The following is a 22,812-nucleotide window of genomic DNA, read 5'->3' as shown; positions in this document are numbered from 1 at the left end:
GTCTGTCACAGGAAGTTTTGCCTATAAATTCTGTATGCACTACTTTTGTTTTTTATTTGTTGTGCGTTTCAATGTGCTTTAATGGTCAATGTGATCATTATATATATATGCATGAATACTAATAATAATACATTATATTCAAAAAATATATATCTTCAGTCAAGCATTGTAAATCTATTAATGGGGTTGTCCACTTTTTGGTTACTGTGGACCAATGTGTTTGTAAGATGTCTATATGGTACTTATATAACCTTTGTTAAAATTGTGTGCCATTTTCTATATTTCTTAAGGTATGCCCTCTTGTATGCCAAGTCTTTTGTGTTGTTTATACAGAGGTTTTGTCCATAAAATGGCTACTGATGGAGGGTCGTGTGACAAGGCAAATCACTTCCACTGCCAGCTGCTGGGAGTTTAGTGCAGGTGCAGTGTGTTTGAATAGCAGAGGAGGGATGCGTTCACTCTGAAGGAGGGATGCGTCCACTCTTTCAGCGGCCATCTTATGGACAGGACCTCTATGTAGACAGGACAGAAGATTTGCCTAATAAGAGAGCATGGCTTTTGAAATATAGCAAACAGCACATAATATCAGCAAAGACTATATTAGTAAGTGCCATATAGTCATCTTACATACACATTGGTCACAAGTAGCCAAAAAGTGGCCAACTCTAACAGTTTTAAAGTCCTCCAATACGTCGAACGCATATTTGCCTTTTACATTTTTGCTGCTGGTCCCTTTTCCTTGTACTCATTGTTGGATGCTCAGTCTGAAGGGGGCTGGGAGAGAGTTCAGAGTACAGCAGATGCCTTTTTTTGTTAAAGACAAAAGACCCACTGCCACCATCTCTACTTTTCAGAACTTTCATCCAACTTGGATCAAAGCCGCACTTTACATATGAAAGGGTTATAGTATTATGCAACTCAAATTAGCCAAACGCCACCCCTCATTGAAGTATACACAACTAAACTCTCACATCTGCTCACACTCTTGTCCCATATTCTGTTCCTTTGCTCTCACTCCCGAAAGGGTTGAAAGCCATTTAACAGCTTTAATTATAGTTTTGGAAACATGGTGAACCTCATGTAAATGGCTTAGAGCAGTCCTTTAGAGCTCCTGCATATTTATTCTGACAGTCTGGATGTCATAGTGGTGGTCATCTAATAGTAACATGTTTGATTTTCAGTTGCTACCTGAAACATCTACACCAATGTTGAACTTTTGCTAAAACAGCTATAAAAGTCAATAATCTGACATGCTAATACATTCAAGTCTCGCAAAAACACTTTCAAACTGAGGAATAACATGCACTTCCCTTGATTTAGGTCCTGTGATACTATTGAAACTGACAGCTGGACAAGCCCTCCTAGACCTGAGACCACCTAAAATGTTTCCCCTTTAATAAAGTGCAAAGCCAGCAATTATGAAGGCCTGCCATGGTTAAGGAATGGCTTTGTATGGAAATATTTCATGGTGGAGAAAGGAAGAAAATATTATTTTTTAAAAGCTAAGCATAGCTCATTTTGGCTGCAGAGACTGGCTCATAAATAACTGCAGAAAAAGGGAAAATAATAACATATCAATAAGGAGTATAGAAGTATAAGATTTACAGCTATGGTATCTTACAATGGGCAAACCTGCCTTTCTAATAACCATCATGCAAGAAATTGTGATATTACTTAAAATAATATGGACCATATTCTACTGGATTTCCATCTCCCATTTGTGGCGAGAAATACAGGCTCTAGTCATTGGAACTATCAGTGGGATAGATATCTGCAGCTCCGAGGAGCGACAGCTTATCTTCTGTACTTCATATTATACACTTATATTGCCATCACTGAACTAATAAAGGGAGCAGTATTATAGCAAAGGAAAAGTTATTACTGATGTTATTAATGTATAGGACACAGACATGCAGTGATGGTCAGTTCGCAGTGTTCGCCAGTGAACACATGCGGGCTGCTATCTTGACTCACCCATCCGGCGATACACAGGTAAGCCCTTACCTGAGTGTGCCGGGAGCCGGTCTGAAATCAAATGCGGTCACTGGGAGCAAGCAGTTCCGAGAACAGCCGCCGGGGCCTTCATTGGGCTGGTCTCGGAACTGCCTGCTCCTGGTGACCGCATTTGATTTCAGACCAGCTCCCGACACAGGCACAGGTAAGGGCTTACCTGTGCATCGCCGGACGCGTAAGTCAAGATGGCAGCCGGCATGTGTTCTCTGGCGAAAACTGCGAACTGACCATCACTGCAGACATGTACAATAAATTTTCTGCCAGGTTTCCGCAGAAGGTGTTAGAACTCACAATATGTAATGATCTCCATCTATAAGCAGACTTTTTCTTTGGTACCTTAAAGGGTTTTATTGGGATTATTATGGTTTCATGCTCATGTACTTACTTACTTCATGTATATCTTCCCCCTGTTTTTTTAAATTTTGACTCTCCTGACCCGTTTTTACCATGTAAACAAATCCCTCTGGTTTGTCTCCATCCTGTATATAGCACTTTCTGTTTCTCTATCCAACCACACCCATAGTGCAATTCTCCCTTCTCTGCAACACAGCTCCAGCACTGCCCCTAACAACTCCCAGCTAGTTTATAGCTCCTCCCACCCAGCTAGTTATATAGACACTCCCCTATCACTACTCCTAACACCCAGCTAGTTTATAGCTCCTCCCACCCAGCTACTTATATAGACACTTCCCTATCACTGCCCCTAACAATGCCTAGCTAGTTTATAGCTCCTCCCACTCAGCTAATTACATAAAAACTTCCCCATCACTGCCCCTAACAACACCCAACTAGTTTATAGCTCCTCCCACCCAGCTAGTTACATAGACACTCCCCTATCACTGCCCCTAACAGCACCAAGCTAGTTTATAGCTCCTCCCACCCAGCTAGTTACATAAACACGTCCCTATCACTGCCCCTAACAACAGCCAGCTATTTTATAGCTCCTTTCACCCAACTATTTACATAGCCACTCCCCTATCACTTCAATGAAAAAAGAGCAATACATGAGGATTCTCAATGACAACATCAGGCAGTCTGCAGAGAAACTTGGCCTTGGGCACCAGTGGATATTTCAGCATGACAATGACCCAAAACACACAGCAAAAGTGGTGAAGAAATGGTTAGCAGACAACAATCTGTGGAGGGAGCTAAAGATCAGGGTGATGGCAAGAAGACCCTCCAACCTGAAAGATTTGGAGCTCATTGCTGTAATAGCCAATAAAGGCTTTTCTATTGATTATTGAGAAGGGTATGAATAATTTTGGACTGGACACTTTTTGCTCAAATGTAAATAAAAGCTGAGAAAAGTTTTTTTCCACAATAATGTCTCTTGTACATCGTCTTATTATCTTTTGAGATACACCTATGTAATTTCCCGTCAAAAAATGACTTGCTGGTTAAATAAAAGTAACTTTAAGTCTAAATTTGCCAGGGGTATGAATAATTATGGGCAGCACTATATATATATATATATATATATATTTATAATTTCCAAAAAAATAAGGCAGCACTCCAAATCAAGGTGAAAGGTGATGACCCAAATGTATTCCCAGACAATGTTTCAGCCCACTCAATGAGGCCTTTGTCAAGCAAAGCAATAGTGTCACACATGAGTATATATACCCAAAATTGGTCACATGATACATAAGTGAATATTTGAGCACATGGTACATCCAAACAATTAGTCACATGATTACTACACAATCTAAAATTCCAAAAAGTGCTAAATAAATACATGATTGTCCATAAATACTAAAAAGGACCAATGAGATTTTGAACAATATTTAAAAAGGACACATCCTCAAAACATTGGGCTGTGTAAAGCTATAAAATAATGAAGTGCAAGTGCTTAGTGCTAGTGAAGGGTTAAAAAGATTAAGTCTAGTTAGTTAACACACAGATGACCTATATTTCCTAATTACATATCATAAAACCAGCATACTATTGGACCATGTGACCCCACCTCAGCCAATCCGCACAAGGGGCGCGTGTATATATATATATATATATATACAGACGTGGACAAAATTGTTGGTACCCTTTGGTCAATGAAAGAAAAAGTCACAATGGTCACAGAAATAACTTTAATCTGACAAAAGTAATAATAAATTAAAATTCTATAAATGTTAACCAATGAAAGTCAGACATTGTTTTTCAACCATGCTTCAACAGAATTATGTAAAAAAATAAACTCATGAAACAGGCATGGACAAAAATGATGGTACCCCTAACTTAATATTTTGTTGCGCAACCTTTTGAGGCAATCACTGCAATCAAACGCTTCCTGTAACTGTCAATGAGACATCTGCACCTCTCAGCAGGTATTTTGGCCCACTCCTCATGAGCAAACTGCTCCAGTTGTGTCCGGTTTGAAGGGTGCCTTTTCCAGACTGCATGTTTCAGCTCCTTCCAAAGATGCTCAATAGGATTGAGGTCAGGGCTCATAGAAGGCCACTTTAGAATAGTCCAATTTTTTCCTCTTAGCCATTCTTGGGTGTTTTTAGCGGTGTGTTTTGGGTCATTGTCCTGTTGCAAGACCCATGACCTGCGACTGAGACCAAGCTTTCTGACACTGGCTAGTACATTTCTCTCTAGAATTCCTTGATAGTCTTGAGATTTCATTGTACCCTGCACAGATTCAAGACACCCTGTGCCAGACGCAGCAAAGCAGCCCCAGAACATAACAGAGCCTCCTCCATGTTTCACAGTAGGGACAGTGTTCTTTTCTTGATATGCTTCATTTTTTCGTCTGTGAACATACAGCTGATGTGCCTTGGCAAAAACTTCGATTTTTGTCTCATCTGTCCACAGGACATTCTCCCAGAAGCTTTGTGGCTTGTCAACATGTAGTTTGGCATATTCCAGTCTTGCTTTTTTATGATTCGTTTTCAACAATGGTGTCCTCCTTGGTCGTCTCCCATGTAGTCCACTTTGGCTCAAACAACGACGGATGGTGCGATCTGACACTGATGTTCCTTGAGCATGAAGTTCACCTTGAATCTCTTTAGAAGTCTTTCTAGGCTCTTTTGTTACCATTCGGATTATCCGTCTCTTAGATTTGTCATCAATTTTCCTCCTGCGGCCACGTCCAGGGAGGTTGGCTACAGTCCCATGGATCTTAAACTTATGAATAATATGTGCAACTGTACTCACAGGAACATCTAGTTGCTTGGAGATGGTCTTATAGCCTTTACCTTTAACATGCTTGTCTATAATTTTCTTTCTGATCTCTTGAGACAGCTCTTTCCTTTGCTTCCTCTGGTCCATGTCGAGTGTGGTACACACCATATCACCAAACAACACAGTGATTACCTGGAGCCATATATATAGGCCCAATGGCTGATTACAAGGTTGTAGACACCTGTGATGCTAATTAGTGGACACACCTTGAATTAACATGTCCCTTTGGTCACATTATGTTCTGTGTTTTCTAGGGGTACCATCATTTTTGTCCATGCCTGTTTCATGAGTTTATTTTTTTACATAATTCTGTTGAAGCATGGTTGAAAAACAATGTCTGACTTTCATTGGTTAACATTTATAGAATTTTAATTTATTATTACTTTTGTCAGATTAAAGTTATTTCTGTGACCATTGTGACTTTTTCTTTCATTGACCAAAGGGTACCAACAATTTTGTCCACGTCTGTATATATATATATATAGTCAAGTCAATAAATTTTGGGACATCCACACAATTCTAACATTTTTGGCTCTATACACCATCATAATGGATTTGAAATGAAACAAACAAGATGTGCTTTAACTGCAGACTGTCAGCTTTAATTTGATGGTATTTACATCCAAATCAGGTGAACGGTGTAGGATTTACAACAGTTTGCATATGTGCCTCCCACTTGTTAAGGGTCCAAAAGTAATGGGGCAGAATAATAATCATAAATCAAACTTTCACTTTTTAATACTTGGTTGCAAATCCTTTGCAGTCAAATACAGCCTGATGTCTGGAAAGCATAGACATCACCAGATGCTGGGTTTCATCCCTGGTGATGCTCTGCCAGGCATCTACTGCAACTGTCTTCAGTTCCTGCTTGTTCTTGGGGCATTTTCCTTTCAGTTTTGTCTTCAGCAAGTGAAATACATGCTCAATCGGATTCAGGTCCGGTGATTGACTTGGCTATTGCATAACATTCCACTTCTTTCCCTTAAAAAACTCTTTGGCTGCTTTTTGCAGTATGCTTTGGGTCATTATCCATCTGCACTGTGAAGCGCCGTCCAATGAGTTTTGAAGCATTTGGCTGAATATGAGCAGATAATATTGCCCGAAACACTTCTGAATTCATCCTGCTGTTTTTGTCAGCAGTCACATCATCAATAAATACAAGAGAACCAGTTCCATTGGCAGCCATACATGCCCACGCCATGAGACTACCACCACCATGCTTCACTGATGAGGTGGTATGCTTAGTATCATGAGCAGTTCATGTCCTTCTCCATACTCTTCTCTTCCCATCACTCTTGTACAAGTTGATCTTGGTCTCATCTGTCCATAGGATGTTGTTCCAGAACTGTGAAGGCTATTTTAGATGTCGTTTGGCAAACTCTAATCTGGCCTTCCTGTTTTTGAGGCTCACCAATGGTTTACATCTTGTGGTGAAGCCTCTGTATTCACTCTGGTGAAATCTTCTTTTGATTGTTGACTTTGACACACATACACCTACGTCCTGGAGAGTGTTCTTGATCTGGCCAACTGTTGTGAAGGGTGTTTTCTTCACCAGGGAAAGAATTCTTCGGTCATCCACCACAGTGGTTTTCTGTGGTCTTCCGGGTCTGTTGGTGTTGCTAAGCTCACTGGTGCGTTCCTTCTTTTTAAGAATGTTCCAAACAGTTGTTTTGGCCAGGCCTAATGTTTTTGCTATCTCTGATGGGTTTGTTTTGCTTTTTTAAGCCTAATGATGGCTTGCTTCACTGATAGTGACAGCTCTTTGGATCTCATCTTGAGAGTTGACAGCAACAGATTCCAAATTCAAATAGCACACTTGAAATTAACTCTGGACCTTTTATCTGCTCATTGTAATTGGGATAATGAGGGAATAACACACACCTGGCCATAGAACAGCTCAGAAGCCAATTGTCCCATTACTTTTAGACCCTTAACAAGTGGGAGGCACATATGCAAACTGTTGTAATTCCTACACCGTTCACCTGATTTGGATGTAAATACCCTCAAATTAAAGCTCACAGTCTGCAGTTAAAGCACATCTTGTTTGTTTCATGTCAAATCCATTGTGGTGATGTATAGAGCCACAAATGTTAGAATAGCTATTTGTTTGTGGCGAAACAAATGCCAGAGCAAAATTTGTGGTGGAGTCCTTAGGGTGAATTCATGCTGCACTATTCAAAAGGAATAGGAAATATAAAGGAAGAACTTATACTTCTGCTGCCTGCTGGATCTAATTCTCGCTTTGGCTTAAAAAACTGCCTCAATCATTGTTTAGCTCAGCTTTTGTAAACTTAATAATAAAATAGAATAATAAAAAAAAAAACGCATCAAAAATTGCAGTGGCTTTTTTCCATTAAACATTGGATCTGACTCTGATTTACTAATCCTATCAAAAATGTAGCTAGTGTAAACCAGACAGTCTAAAGTTACACCAGATTTATCACAGGGGCTGGATGATAAATGTGGTGCAGGGATAGACACTTTTTCTAACTTTATTTAATGTGTTGGTTGGCTTAGGCCTTGTTCACATTTTAGTTTTTCATGGACATGTGCTGTCTGCATTTTTGGCTTATTCACTTCAAAATTTTACAAATTTTTTGCCAGAATCCAGGCATAGCCACAATAGTATATGTGGGCCACTGTGTGCTAAATCATCTTAAGGGTTCTTACACACAAGAATTTGGCACTGGCACTAAAACAACGGCAAAAAAACTGAAGGTGTTTTTTTTTTTTGGTCCACCTGCGTTTTTTTGTGTGTTTTTTTCTGTAATCTTTTGCATCTTACCACTAGCGTTTTCTTCATTAGGTTTTTTCCCTATAGCAAAAAATGCTAGGAAGCTGAATGTAAAATGTAGCATTTTTTTTTAAAGGAGCAAGAAAAATAAACTATCTAATGAACAAAAACATCAGAAGCAAAAAACACTTGTGTGGCCTGGCTTTCCCATTTCCCATAGACAGTTAGCTAACATCTGGAGCTAATGTTTTTACCACGAAAAAATGATGCAAAAAACGCTGGTGAAAAAAAAGTCCAAAGCACAAAAGTGCAGAAAAAAACTGATAACAAAACACAAACAAAAAAATCTACATGTGTATGCACTATAAAGCTCTGTTCACAAGGCAAAGACAAAAGCCGTCATGTATTTCATGGCAGAAACCAGGGGCGTAGCTATAGGGGGTGCAGAGGTAGCAGTCGCTACCGGGCCCAGGAGCCTAAGGGGGCCCAAAGACCCTTGTGGTGCATAAGAAGACACCGGTATTATATAGAGAAAATGCATGCTGGTCAAGTTACACTTCTGGCTGGAGGGAAGGGGTTAGGGCAAGAATTTGGCATGGGGGGGAGGTGCTGTTTCAATTTTTGCCTTAGGCAGCACGAAGGCTATGTGGTTCCCTTCCCCTGGCCACAAAGCACTGAGGGAAGGGGGGCCAAGCTGAAATCTTGCACCAGGGCTCATGAGCCTTTAGCTATGTCCCTGGGGGAAACCCATCCTGTTTCTACTATGGCTGTGTGGCCCCATTGAATAGAGTGACACCCGCCACAATTGCCAGCAGAATCCAACAGGATACTGCGCCATGAAAAGACATTTCCTTCCTTGGTGCAACTGCAGTGTGGCCTCCTATTGAGAAGAAAGGGAGGAGGGTTCTCTTTTCTCTTGGAGTCTGCGCCAAACTCTGCTGACAAAAGACTCTATATTAACAGGGCCTTATCTACAGCTTGGTAATCAGTATGAAGGCAAGTAGATAGCTAATACGCTGGTAAGTGAAATTAAAAGAATTCTGTCTTCCATACTTATTTGAATGGCATTATTCACTCAGCAGTTTTTTTGATGGCCAGTGGATGACGGACATGAAAAAATATTTTGTCAGTTTTCACTGACCGACTGTCCCTTTTTCTAACGTTAAAAACAAACCTTTTTGCCAGTTTTAATGTTAGTTTTTTTCACTTTAGGGTGAATGTAGCTTATTGGGTTACCTCCCAAAGCTACCAGGAATCATAGCAGCACCAGACAACAGCAGTTTAAGTAAATAAATGACAAATGCCTTTAGAAAATTGTTAGGATCTTTTTTCCTGGAGTCTAATGTTATCATATATCAGACAAGAAAAAATGAGTGTAACCTCTAAGGCGCACATTACCAACAAGCACAAGCAGGCTCGAGACAACATTCCTCGGGAGCAGTGAACATGAAGAGATATTGGTCACAATCTTTGAAAAAGCCAATAATGCATAAACAATGAAAGCAAATAAAAGCTGAACATATCTATGTATGATATTGGGGCCCATTCATCACCATGTCATATTCATCCTGGGTGAGATAAAAATCACTTGTTGTGTTCTAGTTTATTGTACTCGGATTAACCAGCCACAGTGGATGGCGTAACAGGAAGCCAAGTTCTTCTCCAGTAAAAAAACTTCAATCAGGAGAGATATATATACAAGGGAGAGCGCGGTGCACAAATACTGCTTTATATATCAGTAGCTGTTGGACAATTATCACCACTAGAACATAGGCCCTATGCATGTTCACCTGTGAAAGTTACATTCAAGCCTTTTACTATATTGCACTTACGGCATAGGGCATATTACTCCCCCACAGAAGTGCTTCACCCCTCTGATCCCTCCCATTTCTCAGCCCATAGACTGTTCAAGGAGCCATCACCATCTCCTTCCCTACCAGCGGTGTTGGCTCCCCATGCTAGATGAAGAATAATAGGTGTATTAGTATCTGCTTCCTGTCAAATAGTGGGCGCCATCATCTATTTTGATAACTGAGCAGCAAAAGAAATGTGGCCTCTTTGAAACAACCAGAGGTGAAATCTAAATAGTCTCTGGACATGCATCACAGCAAAGTCTACATTTGCTAAAATATAACATTATTTTATATAGCATATTTGAAACTGTTAATTTGAGACAATGAAGCATTCCACTGACCAGCAAGATCCCATCTTAGCAGATTTTCAACACTATTGATATACAATATTTTGTGCAGCTTCTATTTTAGATGTAGCTCAAATATCAAGCATCAGATACATATGCGGTGGCCGAGTTTGAGATAGCCTTAACGCTACGCTGGGTCCCCAGGACACTGTCAAAGTGTCACCACGTGTCGCTGCTCTCTGGAAGGGATGGTAAGACGTAGTGCACCCCAATGGAAAATAAGTCCATCTAGTCAGGGTTTGCAGGAAACCAGTGAGGTTCTTTACTGGAGGGTTAATCAAGTGGAAAACAATACAGGCAATGCACTGAGCTGGCTTTTCCATGTCTCCTCCCTGGCAGAAGGAGGTTTTTTGCTGAGGAAAGGCCTGAACTAGCTGTCCCTCTCTCAGAAGGCTGGCTTCCTGTCCAAAAGCTGGTGGCCCAGGGTCTGTGGCTCAGTTGTCCGGCTGACTCTTGGTCACAGGGCTAGTAACCCAGAATATGTGCCAGAGTATTTCCATCTCAGAGTTTTCTTCTGGTCACTTGTGCAGTCTCTTCTGCTTAGCACTGTTCTCTATCTGCAGACAACTAGGGTCTCTGACTTTGTTAAGTATATACAGTTTCTAGCTGAACGAGAACCTTCTAGTGAAAAAAGTGGCATGGAGAAGCACAGCCTAAACAGAAACATTGTTACAATTTCTGTCTATCATAGACTTATATATAGCTTCCATGCAAGTCTATGTGAATGAATAATCAGTTTTCCACAAATAAACAAGTCTCCAGACATAAAGAATAGAGTTAAACCAGACAGTGAAAAGATCAGTGAGTCTGGTTTTCCCCTGCAAAACTTTTTATAGGTATAAAATTACAAAGTCTCTTAGTATTAACTGGCTGTGCATTAACCGGTTCCACAGTACAGTGCAAGTACAGTGCGAATGAAGCGGATATATTACAATAAACATATAAATGCAGATAAACAATATAAAACAGTATAAGTGCACACAACAGCATAGATCACAGTGCAAGTTAACCCTTCAAAGTGCAATAAAGTAGGGGCTTTTCAGAGTGGCAATAAGGGCAAATGTCTACAAATGTCCATCGTCCAAAGTATGCTTGCTCCAGGGCACTAGAACCTGGCCATCTAATATGCAGGGGTTGTTCCGACTCTCCCATGTCGGCAGATGTTGAAGGAAAGAAGTGTTGGGCATGTTGGATTGCAACTTGCCCAATCACTTGTTCTCATGGGAGACAAGCCAAAAGAGGTGTCCGGTAGAAGTTCCTCTCTTTCCATTGAGAAAGCATACATGCTTAGTCAAGTAAAGCGTACATGTGTATTGGCGAGTCAGGAATAGCCGTCATTCAGCTCTGGCCGTGTCCTGGAAAACCACACACACTCCACACTCTTGCTTGTAAAAGTGATTCTGCTTTTAAGGGATATTTTATCTTTTATTTTCTGCTTTTATTGATTTAAACCAACTAGTAAAAATATTTAGAAAACAAGATGAAAGAAATTATAGATCTCTCAGCTGAATCTTCCACTGTGGTGCTGAAGGAGTTTTTTTGTCAATATACTGTGCACTCTATGTAAAACATGGTTAATGAGATTATACGGTTAACACAAGGTTATCTTATCTAAGTAATCTTGACAATAACAGAAACTTATTTTGCCATAATTGCTTGTTTTTATCTACAGACAAGATTAGCTGTGAAAACATTTATATGCAAGATAATATTTTTTTTTTTTACAGTAGATAATTCAGGAGTCATTTGAGTATCTGAAATGCAGAGTTGCTTTTAGACGCTTAGGCTAGTGTTGCACCAGACCAATCAGGCAGACGATTTTTGGGAGGGAAGCGCCCCATCCCGGCAATTGTCTGCTCGTTAGTGTAGGAGAGTGCTGCTATTACAATGCAGCAATCTGTGGAGGAGTGATCACTGATGCCATTGCTCGTCCCCATATTGACTTATTGTTTGCTGCCAGAAGATTAGAGAACATGATCTGCCAGCAAGTGATTATTTTTAAGTATTAAAAATCTGGATTGCCCAATGAACGAGCAAGTTCATCGGATAATAAGCGGCAGTATTACACTGCCAAATCATAGCTAAGGCTACTTTCACACTAGCGTTCGGGGCTCCGCTTGTGAGTTCCGTTTGAAGGCTCTCACAAGCGGCCCCGAACGGATCCGTACTGCCCCAATGCATTCTGAGTGGATGCGGATCCGCTCAGAATGCATCAGTTTGGCACCGTTTGGCCTCCGCTCCGCTCAGCAGGCGGACACCTGAACGCTGCTTGCAGCGTTTTCGTGTCCGCCTGGCCGTGCGGAGCCAAACGGATCCGTCCAGACTTACAATGCAAGTCAATGGGGACGGATCCGTTTGACGTTGACACAATATGGTGCAATTTCAAACGGATCCGTCCCCCATTGACTTTCAATGCAAAGTCAGGAGTCCCCATCAGATCGGAGTTTTCTCCGATCCGATGGTATATTTTAACTTGAAGCGTCCCCATCACCATGGGAACGCCTCTATGTTAGAATATACCATCGGATTTGAGTTACATCGTAAACCTCAGATCCGACAGTATATTCTAACACAGAGGCGTTCCCATGGTGATGGGGACGCTTCATGTTAGAATATACTGAGAACTGTGTACAGACCCCCCCCTCCTCCTGTAATTAACTTATTGGTGGCCAGTGCGGGCCCCCCTCCCTCCCCAGTATTAAATATTACCAGTGCGGCGGCCTCCCCCTCCCTCCCTCCCCAGTATTAAATATGACCAGTGCGGCCTCCCCCTCCCTCCCTCCCCAGTATTAAATATGACCAGTGCGGCCTCCCCCTCCCTCCCTCCCCAGTATTAAATATGACCAGTGCGGCCTCCCCCTCCCTCCCCAGTATTAAATATTACCAGTGCGGCGGCCTCCCCCTCCCTCCCTCCCCAGTATTAAATATGACCAGTGCGGCCTCCCCCTCCCTCCCCAGTATTAAATATTACCAGTGCGGCCCCCTCCCTCTATATTTATTGGTGGCCGGGCCAGTGCGGATTCCAAGTATTGTGAGCAGTGCGGCCTCCCCTCTTCCCCCCTAATTAAAATCACCCCCCCCCCATCATTGGTGGCAGCGGAGAGTACCGATCGGAGTCCCAGTTTAAATCGCTGGGGCTCCGATCGGTTACCATGGCAACCAAGACGCTATTGCAGTCTTGGCTGCCATGGTTACTTGGCAATAAATACAAGCATTATACTTACCTGAAGAGCTGCGATGTCTGACCGGCCGGGCGCTCCTCCTACTGGTAAGTGACAGGTCTGTGCTATAGGCAATGCGCCGCACAGACCTTTCACTTACCAGTAGGAGGAGCTCCCGGCCGGTCAGACATCGCAGCTCTTCAGGTAAGTATAATGCTTGTATTTATTGCCAAGTAACCATGGCAGCCAAGACTGCAATAGCGTCTTGGTTGCCATGGTAACCGATCGGAGCCCCAGCGATTTAAACTGGGACTCCGATCGGTACTCTCCGCTGCCACCAATGATGGGGGGGGGGGGGGGTGATTTTAATTAGGGGGGGGGAGAGGGGAGGCCGCACTGCTCACAATACTTGGAATCCGCACTGGCCCGGCCACCAATAAATATAGAGGGAGGGGGCCGCACTGGTCATATTTAATACTGGGGAGGGAGGGAGGGGGAGGCCGCACTGGTCATATTTAATACTGGGGAGGGAGGGGGGGCCGCACTGGCCACCAATAAGTTAAATCAGGAGGGGGGGGGGTCTGCCCCCTGCTGCCTGGCAGCATCTGCCAGGCAGCAGGGGGCAGTCGTGTACACAGTTCTCAGTATATTCTAACATGAAGCGTCCCCATCACCATGGGAACGCTTCTGTGTTTAGAATATACTGTCGGATCTGAGTTTTCCGAAGTGAAAAATCAGATCTGAAATAAACAGTTATGCAAACGGATCCGTTCTGAACGGATGCAAGCGTTTGCATTATAGGAGCGGATCCGTCTGTGCAGACACCAGACGGATCCGCTCCTAACGCAAGTGTGAAAGTAGCCTAACGAGCATTCCTACGAACGCTAGTTAGCAAAGATCTAGCCAACTATCGGCCAGTGTAATACAGGCCTAACTCAACCAGTGCCATCATCAGATCATGACTTGGATCATCTCTGCACTGCACATTTGACCTTGTTACAAAGGAATTATCCTTAGGGCTGTATTACACCTGCAGATGAGCATTTTGATGGTCAGGAATGAAGCGTTCCTTCCCGACAATCGCCTACTTGTCAGTGAAGGAGACCGCTGCTATTACATGCAGAATCTCCTCCACAGTATGTGGAGTGATCGCGAAGGCCATCCTTTTTCCCCATAGAAAATCATTATTTGCTGGCAGTAGAGAGTGATTAGATGGCATGATCTGCTGCCAGCAAACTATGATGTTTTTGCCTGCGTAAAAGATGCGTTTGCTCTTTTATCTGGAAATTGGTGACAATTCTACACAGGCAGATTATTGCTAATGAGTGTTCCTACAAACACTTGTTAGCGTTGATCTGGCCAACCATCTGCAGGTCTAATGCAGCCCTTAGTCATTTGTGGATGAATTGGTCTATCATTTGTACAGTAACTGCAAAGGAGTAGCTGGGGAGTAACCAGAGGAACCTGAGTTTAGATACTACTACTACTAGTACATAATGCTATTGAAAGCTTCTTGTAGACAATTCCTATAATTCAGTGTTAAGACCCCCATACACATTATTTTATTGTCGGACAAACCCCAAGAATGGCACCTTCGGCTGAGTGTGTGTGGGCAGCTTCCGACTCTCTACTGACAAATGATGCCAATGGAGAGAGAGAATGATTGGGTGAAGCCTGATGCTTTTGTTTTCCGAGGAGATAGGCCAGTGCCAGAAGTATCTGGCAATGGCTTTCTTTCCTCTCCCCATTAAATAGACACACACTTTTGGCCGGGGTAGAGCTGAGACAGATAGCTGTCAGATGAACGATGGCCACCCATCGTCTTACATATGCCTACTATATTACCTTTCAACTCAAGTAATATTAATAGCCAACTGAGCTTAAATATTACCGTATGTCACAAAGTTATGTGTCTGGGTTTTGTTGAAAATATAGAAGATACATTATATACTGTATCTATAGGGTTACTTTTAGGCAGTCTTAATGCAGCTCCCTATAACGGCCTCATTGTCAAGACCTTGCCCAGACCTTCCAAGGTTCTACTAAAGCCATATGCTGATCCAGTACAGCTGCAGGAGGTCTGAATGTTGTGGCTATGTTACAGCCATATGAAACTGGTCTTTATATGAACACCAATGTTGTCTCTTATGTTAATGAAAATCTATTTCATATTCAGGACCTGTAAATACATGCTATTAATACTGGTAATCATTCTTTGGACCTCATGCACATGACTGTATTCTGCATCTATGTCTGATCTGCATTTTTTGCAGATTGCACTCAGAACTACAGACGTGGACAAAATTGTTGGTACCCTTTGGTCAATGAAAGAAAAAGTCACAATGGTCACAGAAATAACTTTAATCTGACAAAAGTAATAATAAATTAAAATTCTATAAATGTTAACCAATGAAAGTCAGACATTGTTTTTCAACCATGCTTCAACAGAATTATGTAAAAAAATAAACTCATGAAACAGGCATGGACAAAAATGATGGTACCCCTAACTTAATATTTTGTTGCGCAACCTTTTGAGGCAATCACTGCAATCAAACGCTTCCTGTAACTGTCAATGAGACATCTGCACCTCTCAGCAGGTATTTTGGCCCACTCCTCATGAGCAAACTGCTCCAGTTGTGTCCGGTTTGAAGGGTGCCTTTTCCAGACTGCATGTTTCAGCTCCTTCCAAAGATGCTCAATAGGATTGAGGTCAGGGCTCATAGAAGGCCACTTTAGAATAGTCCAATTTTTTCCTCTTAGCCATTCTTGGGTGTTTTTAGCGGTGTGTTTTGGGTCATTGTCCTGTTGCAAGACCCATGACCTGCGACTGAGACCAAGCTTTCTGACACTGGCTAGTACATTTCTCTCTAGAATTCCTTGATAGTCTTGAGATTTCATTGTACCCTGCACAGATTCAAGACACCCTGTGCCAGACGCAGCAAAGCAGCCCCAGAACATAACAGAGCCTCCTCCATGTTTCACAGTAGGGACAGTGTTCTTTTCTTGATATGCTTCATTTTTTCGTCTGTGAACATACAGCTGATGTGCCTTGGCAAAAACTTCGATTTTTGTCTCATCTGTCCACAGGACATTCTCCCAGAAGCTTTGTGGCTTGTCAACATGTAGTTTGGCATATTCCAGTCTTGCTTTTTTATGATTCGTTTTCAACAATGGTGTCCTCCTTGGTCGTCTCCCATGTAGTCCACTTTGGCTCAAACAACGACGGATGGTGCGATCTGACACTGATGTTCCTTGAGCATGAAGTTCACCTTGAATCTCTTTAGAAGTCTTTCTAGGCTCTTTTGTTACCATTCGGATTATCCGTCTCTTAGATTTGTCATCAATTTTCCTCCTGCGGCCACGTCCAGGGAGGTTGGCTACAGTCCCATGGATCTTAAACTTATGAATAATATGTGCAACTGTACTCACAGGAACATCTAGTTGCTTGGAGATGGTCTTATAGCCTTTACCTTTAACATGCTTGTCTATAATTTTCTTTCTGATCTCTTGAGACAGCTCTTTCCTTTGCTTCCTCTGGTCCATGTCGAGTGTGGTACACACCATATCACCAAACAACACAGTGATTACCTGGAGCCATATATATAGGCCCAATGGCTGATTACAAGGTTGTAGACACCTGTGATGCTAATTAGTGGACACACCTTGAATTAACATGTCCCTTTGGTCACATTATGTTCTGTGTTTTCTAGGGGTACCATCATTTTTGTCCATGCCTGTTTCATGAGTTTATTTTTTTACATAATTCTGTTGAAGCATGGTTGAAAAACAATGTCTGACTTTCATTGGTTAACATTTATAGAATTTTAATTTATTATTACTTTTGTCAGATTAAAGTTATTTCTGTGACCATTGTGACTTTTTCTTTCATTGACCAAAGGGTACCAACAATTTTGTCCACGTCTGTATTCATTTCTATGGGTCCTCAAAAAAAACGAGATAGCACACTGATGTCTGTGTGATGTCCGCATCTTCATTCCACAGATTATAGAACATGTCCTATTTTTGTCTGTATTGCGGACAAGAATAGTCATTTCTATTGATGGAAGTGAGAAAATGCGAAGTGCACATGGAACTAAAAGAAATGGTCATTGTCACACTTTTTATTTTCCCCAAAACTAAGATCGGCAAACAAAACACAACTGCTGTAGACTAATGCCTTACACCAAATCATCCACGTATTTCAAGTTTTTTGTGCAAGCAAATGTTTCCACTCAACAATCTTATAATTGTTAATGCATTTTCACATCAAAACTAATAAGCTTTTTTGAACCAATTCAGATTAATCATGAATGGCCTTCTTTAGTTAACAAAGAAACTTATGACCATTTTATTCCACAAAAAAATAATAATGAATTTCTCCTAAGGTTGTGAATGTAATCTGTAATCATGGGTAGGGTGCACATATGCCCAGTGATATGGCATGCTTTATCAATACCAAAAGTGCACCACAAAATTAAAGTAACCGATATAGCCAAAACTAGCCATTGGATACCCTACAGAATAGTCTAAAAAGAGAATTTGGTAGACGATAGGCTAAAACGAAATATGCGCTAAACCACTTGCGCACAACTCAAAACGCTGAAGATCTATTGTAACATCTCCTCAACATTGATGGAGCTGTAAATGAAACCTTTTTCGTAGATAGCATGTAACCATTGTCTTCTCAATCATCCACCTTCTGTTCTATGTTATTGTTACCTCTTCAACCCCTCTCCTCCTCTCGGTAGACACCTATCTGTTTCATTGATGGCTCTTTAGAGTCAAATATTTTTACAGCTGTCACCTTTCACAAGATACCTTCTGCTGATTTCACGTCATTGATAACTTTCAGGGGTAGAAGGTGAGAAGGCAGTGATTACTAGCTGCTCTTTTGTAGATATCATTTTCCAATACTCGGAGATGTTCAGTCTTCTGCACAAATTGACAGATTATTTTGTTATGTCTATAAGTAATGGGTATGTTTAATTAGCCACTGATGGGTACAAAACCATATGGTCTGAGCAAGTTTAAATGGATTATCCAGCTTGTGAGAAAAAAATAATAGCTGCAAATGTTAGCAAACACCTCTACTTTCCCCCTGCAACCCAGTGGAGAAGCTCCCCCAGTTATTGCTATTAATAAGAGGCCAGCATGTGGCTGCAGTGTCTTGGTAGGCTGACCATTGGACTTCTGAAGTCCAAATCGACATGTGCCCGTCAGTATACAAGTGTTGGTATGTATTACTTTGTGGGGGTAGGGGAACTTAACTAACTTTTTGCCCTGGGTGAAAAAAGCCGAACTTTGTTCCTGGTTTGACCTATAAGCATTGTGTTATATTGTGCATAGAAATAATTTTTGATCTTATACACTGTACAGCCCTTACACATTGTTAATGGGATTTATTAACTTTTACTCAAAATATAAAGGATTATAATTTTATGAGTTATGCGATAAGGCTACATTAGGTTACTACTGATGTGCCAACACATGCTCATTATAGATCACCCTATTACTGATACTTAAACACATTAAGAGCATACCTCAGGCTGTCAAAAATTTCACAAAATGTCTTCTTGTCTATCCATATACTGTCTATATATGACTGCTTGCAAATATCTACTGCTTGTCCTTGGAAATGGACTTATGGTGTTCAAACATCTGACTCTTTTTGACCTGTTTCCAATAGTTTCCTTCTTTTCTTGGCAGATAGAATACTGTGATAAACTATGTTATTCTATAAGGGAGAAAATATGAAATATGACACAGTTATGTGTCTGGATTTTGTTGAAAATATAGAAGATTCATTATATACTGTATATATAGGCTTACTTTTAGTCAGTCTTAATGCAGCTCCCTATAACGGCCTCATTGTCAATACCTTGCCCAGACCTTCCATGGTTCTACTAAAGCCATATGCTGATCCAGTAAAGCTGCAGGAGGTCTGAATATTGTGGCTATATTAAAGCCATATGAAACTGGTCTTTATATGAACACCAATGTTGTCTCTTATGTTAATGAAAATCTATTTCATATTCAGGACCTGTAAATACATGCTATTAAGACTGGTAATCATTCTTTAGGCCTCATGCACATGACTGTATTCTGCATCCATGTCTGATCTGAATTTTTTGAAGATTGCACTCGGAACCATTCATTTCTATGGGTCCTCAAAAAAAAACGAGATAGCACACTGATGTCTTCTGTGTGATGTCCGCATCTTCATTCCACAGATTATAGAACATGTCCTATTTTTGTCTGTATTGTGAACAAAAATAGTCATTTCTGTTGATGGAAGTGAGAAAATGTGAAGTGCACATGGAACTAAAAGAAATAGTCATTGTCACACTTGCTATTTTCCCAAAACTAAGATCGGCAAACAAAACACAACTGCTGTAGACTAATGCCATACACCAAATCATCCACGTATTTCACGTTTTTTGTACAAGCAAATGTTTCCACTCAACAATCTTAGAATTGTTAATGCATTTTCACATCAAAACTAATAAGCTTTATTGAACCAATTCAGGTTAATAGTTTATCAGACTATTCTATCTGCCAAGAAAAGAAGGAGACTATTGGAAACAGGTCAAAAAGAGTCAGATGTTTGAACACCATAAGTCAATTTCCAAGGAGAACCAGTAGATATTTGCAAGCAGTCATATATGGACAGTATATAGATAGACAAGAAGAAATTTTGTGAATTTTTGAAAGACTGAGGTGGCGAACCTATGGCACGGGTGCCAGAGGCGGCACTCCGAGCCCTCTCTGTGGGCGCCTGCCCCTGGAAAAAGTCTATGGTGTACCAATATGCCTTAGACTTTTCTTGGCATTCATCAGCGCAGGGCGCACTATGAACAGCACAGGCAGGGCACTGAATGTACCAAGGCTATTATAGCTAAATGATAAACTACATGGAAGATATACTATATTGGACTGTAGTATTCAGGGTAAATTGCCGTGTTGGCACTTTGCAATAAATAAGTGGGTTTTGGATTGCAGTTTGGGCACTCGGTCTCTAAACGGTTTGCCCTCGCTGTAATAGAGTGTAGAGTGCAAAGATTTTTCCTAAGGACTCCGTTTGCCTCATGAAAGTGAATGGAACAATTTGGACACCATTTTCAGGTATTCAGACATTCAAGCATATACCCCTGCCTGATGGAAAACCCAGCGGAGAGCTAAAATATGGTGTGAACCCACCACAATGCCATGCACAAGGCACAAGTCGAATTCCAGTTACCCAAAACATGTCAATTTATACAGACAAATGATAGTAAGAGTTGAGGTATGCTTTGAAGGGTAATTATGACTTGTTATATGGGCTTTTAGAATGAGCCAACAGCGGCATTACAGGGAAGGACACATTTTGCAGCCCTTGCCAATAACAGCTGATCATGAGGTCTCCCAGAGGTGAGACCACCTATCATTAGGCTGAGCTCACAGCATAAGCTCTAGGTTTTCCAGCCCGGTCAACAACCATTTTGAGCCATGGCTGTGGAAAAAATAAAGAATATGCAGTGTATATTAATTGTCAGAGAAAAGTTCATGTCTCTCAGTTTTAATGTCAAGGAGACTTCCAGGATGTAGCTAACATTTTATATCTATTAAATATTTGACAAGTCTTACCTGTGACAAACTCAACCCATTAAGCGGGTGACATTGTTCTTCTACTTTCTCGACTGCGCCAGTTATTTTTTTAAGACGCTCTGCTTCCTGAGCAAGATACAGATCCAGTACTGGGACTCCCCTTGATTTAATGTCAACCTCTGTCAGGGAATTCACCATGAGCATTACCCATACTGGTCTCTTTCGTTCCCAGTTTCCAGCAATGGCATTGAATAAATAATCAGCATAAAGACCTTTCCCTCTTTGATCTGGAGTCATCCATGAGGGCATCATGAGTTTAACATATTCCAAATGGCGTTTGAGTCTGCGATAAATATCCCTAGGAAGAACACTTTGTAGATTCTCACCCTGAGGCAGCATCTGGCAACTGGTCAGCGCAGAGATTGTGTAGGGATCTGTCAAATCCAACTCAAAGTATACAATATTGCTCTGCTGGAAAGCTTTCTTAGAGTTTTCTGGGATAAAATCCCACACCCTTGTGTATGGAACATGAATGGTGCCAAATAAGTATGCTGGAGGGTCTCGTTTGATGGTCCAGAGAAAGGAGTTCAACTGACTTTGCTGAAAAATAAAAAAACAACATTACAAAACCTTAGTTATAGCCTTTGCTTTCCCCTTCAAATCATCATATTCACAGCAAGAAAGCAGCCATATTTTTTTTTGTTATCATGGACCATACTCAAAATTGCATATCACACATCATACAAAAGCATTATTTAAAAAATTTTTTTTATCATTAAAGGGGTTGGTTGGGATTTGTATACTGATGGCCTAACCTCAGGATAGGCCATCAATATCGGATCACAAATATACCCCTATCGATCAGCTGTTTGAAGAGGCAGAGGCGCTCCTGTGCATGCTGCGACCTCTTCCTAGCCAGAGATGTCATGTCCATCAATCTCATGGGCTAGGCACAGCTCTTTCCCATTCAAGTGAATGGACTTGGGCTGCAACATCAAGTTGCTATACAATGTATGGTGCTGTGCTCGGTAAGCTGTGAGGAGGCTGCAGTGCACACTGGTGAGTTGCGGCCTCTTCAAACACCTTGGGGTGCCAGGAGTCAAACCCCCCCCCGATCACATATTGATGATCTATCCTGAAGTGAACACTTAAGTGAACAGAATAACAAAATTAGAAAAAAAGGGTAGGGTAGGGCAGATGAAGGAAAGAATTAAGGGAGAAGGAAGAGAGAAAATGTTATAAGTAGGTTTGAACGAATTGAACTACAGATCATAGATCCAAAGTTAAAAACTTTGCTGTTAATGCTGTTTCCATCCAGCATTAAAATGTATGGGCTCCGTTTAGCCAAACTTCATCTTGGCCGAAGGTGCACAATGACTACAGTATTCCTATCTTCATATTTAAAAACATTTAAAAATAGGATTCCGAAGTGGGCTTTGGTACCGAGGTACCAGCCAATACCAAAGCCCTCTTGGGATTCCTGTTTTAAAATTTTCTTAAAATACACAGACACTGTAGTCACTCATCGATCTCGGCCGAGACGAAGTTTGGCTACACGGAGCCCATACGTTTTAATGCTCTACAAAACAGCATTAACAGCTAATTTTTTTTTTAACAAATTGATTTCGGATCTATGATCTGAGGCTCGATTCGCTCAAGCCTACTAACAAATTCCATAGAGATAGATATAAAGCAGTGATATACAGGTCCTTCTAAAAAAATTAGCATATTGTGATAAAGTTCATTATTTTCTGTAATGTACTGATAAACATTAGACTTTCATATATTTTAGATTCATTACACACTAACTGAAGTAGTTCAAGCCTTTTATTGTTTTAATATTGATGATTTTGGCATACAGCTCATGAAAACCCCAAATTCCTATCTCAAAAAATTAGCATATCATGAAAATGTTCTCTAAACAAGCTATTAACCTAATC

At 41.1% G+C, this 22,812-nt stretch overlaps 1 protein-coding gene across 1 annotated transcript in view; it reads right to left on the bottom strand.

Annotated features, from left to right (window-relative positions):
• The window catches only part of TRABD2A (TraB domain containing 2A), a 98,162-nt gene that overhangs the window by 54,907 nt on the left and 20,443 nt on the right, over positions 1–22,812 (bottom strand). Inside the window, exon 2 of the mRNA XM_044285649.1 lies at positions 20,912–21,472. Coding sequence (XP_044141584.1) covers positions 20,912–21,472 — 561 coding nt within the window. The remainder of the gene's footprint in view (positions 1–20,911; positions 21,473–22,812) is intronic.

Source organism: Bufo gargarizans, chromosome 1, assembly GCF_014858855.1.
Source record: "Bufo gargarizans isolate SCDJY-AF-19 chromosome 1, ASM1485885v1, whole genome shotgun sequence".
Taxonomy (NCBI): domain Eukaryota; kingdom Metazoa; phylum Chordata; class Amphibia; order Anura; family Bufonidae; genus Bufo; species Bufo gargarizans.
This window is presented reverse-complemented; position numbering and strand designations above follow the sequence as displayed.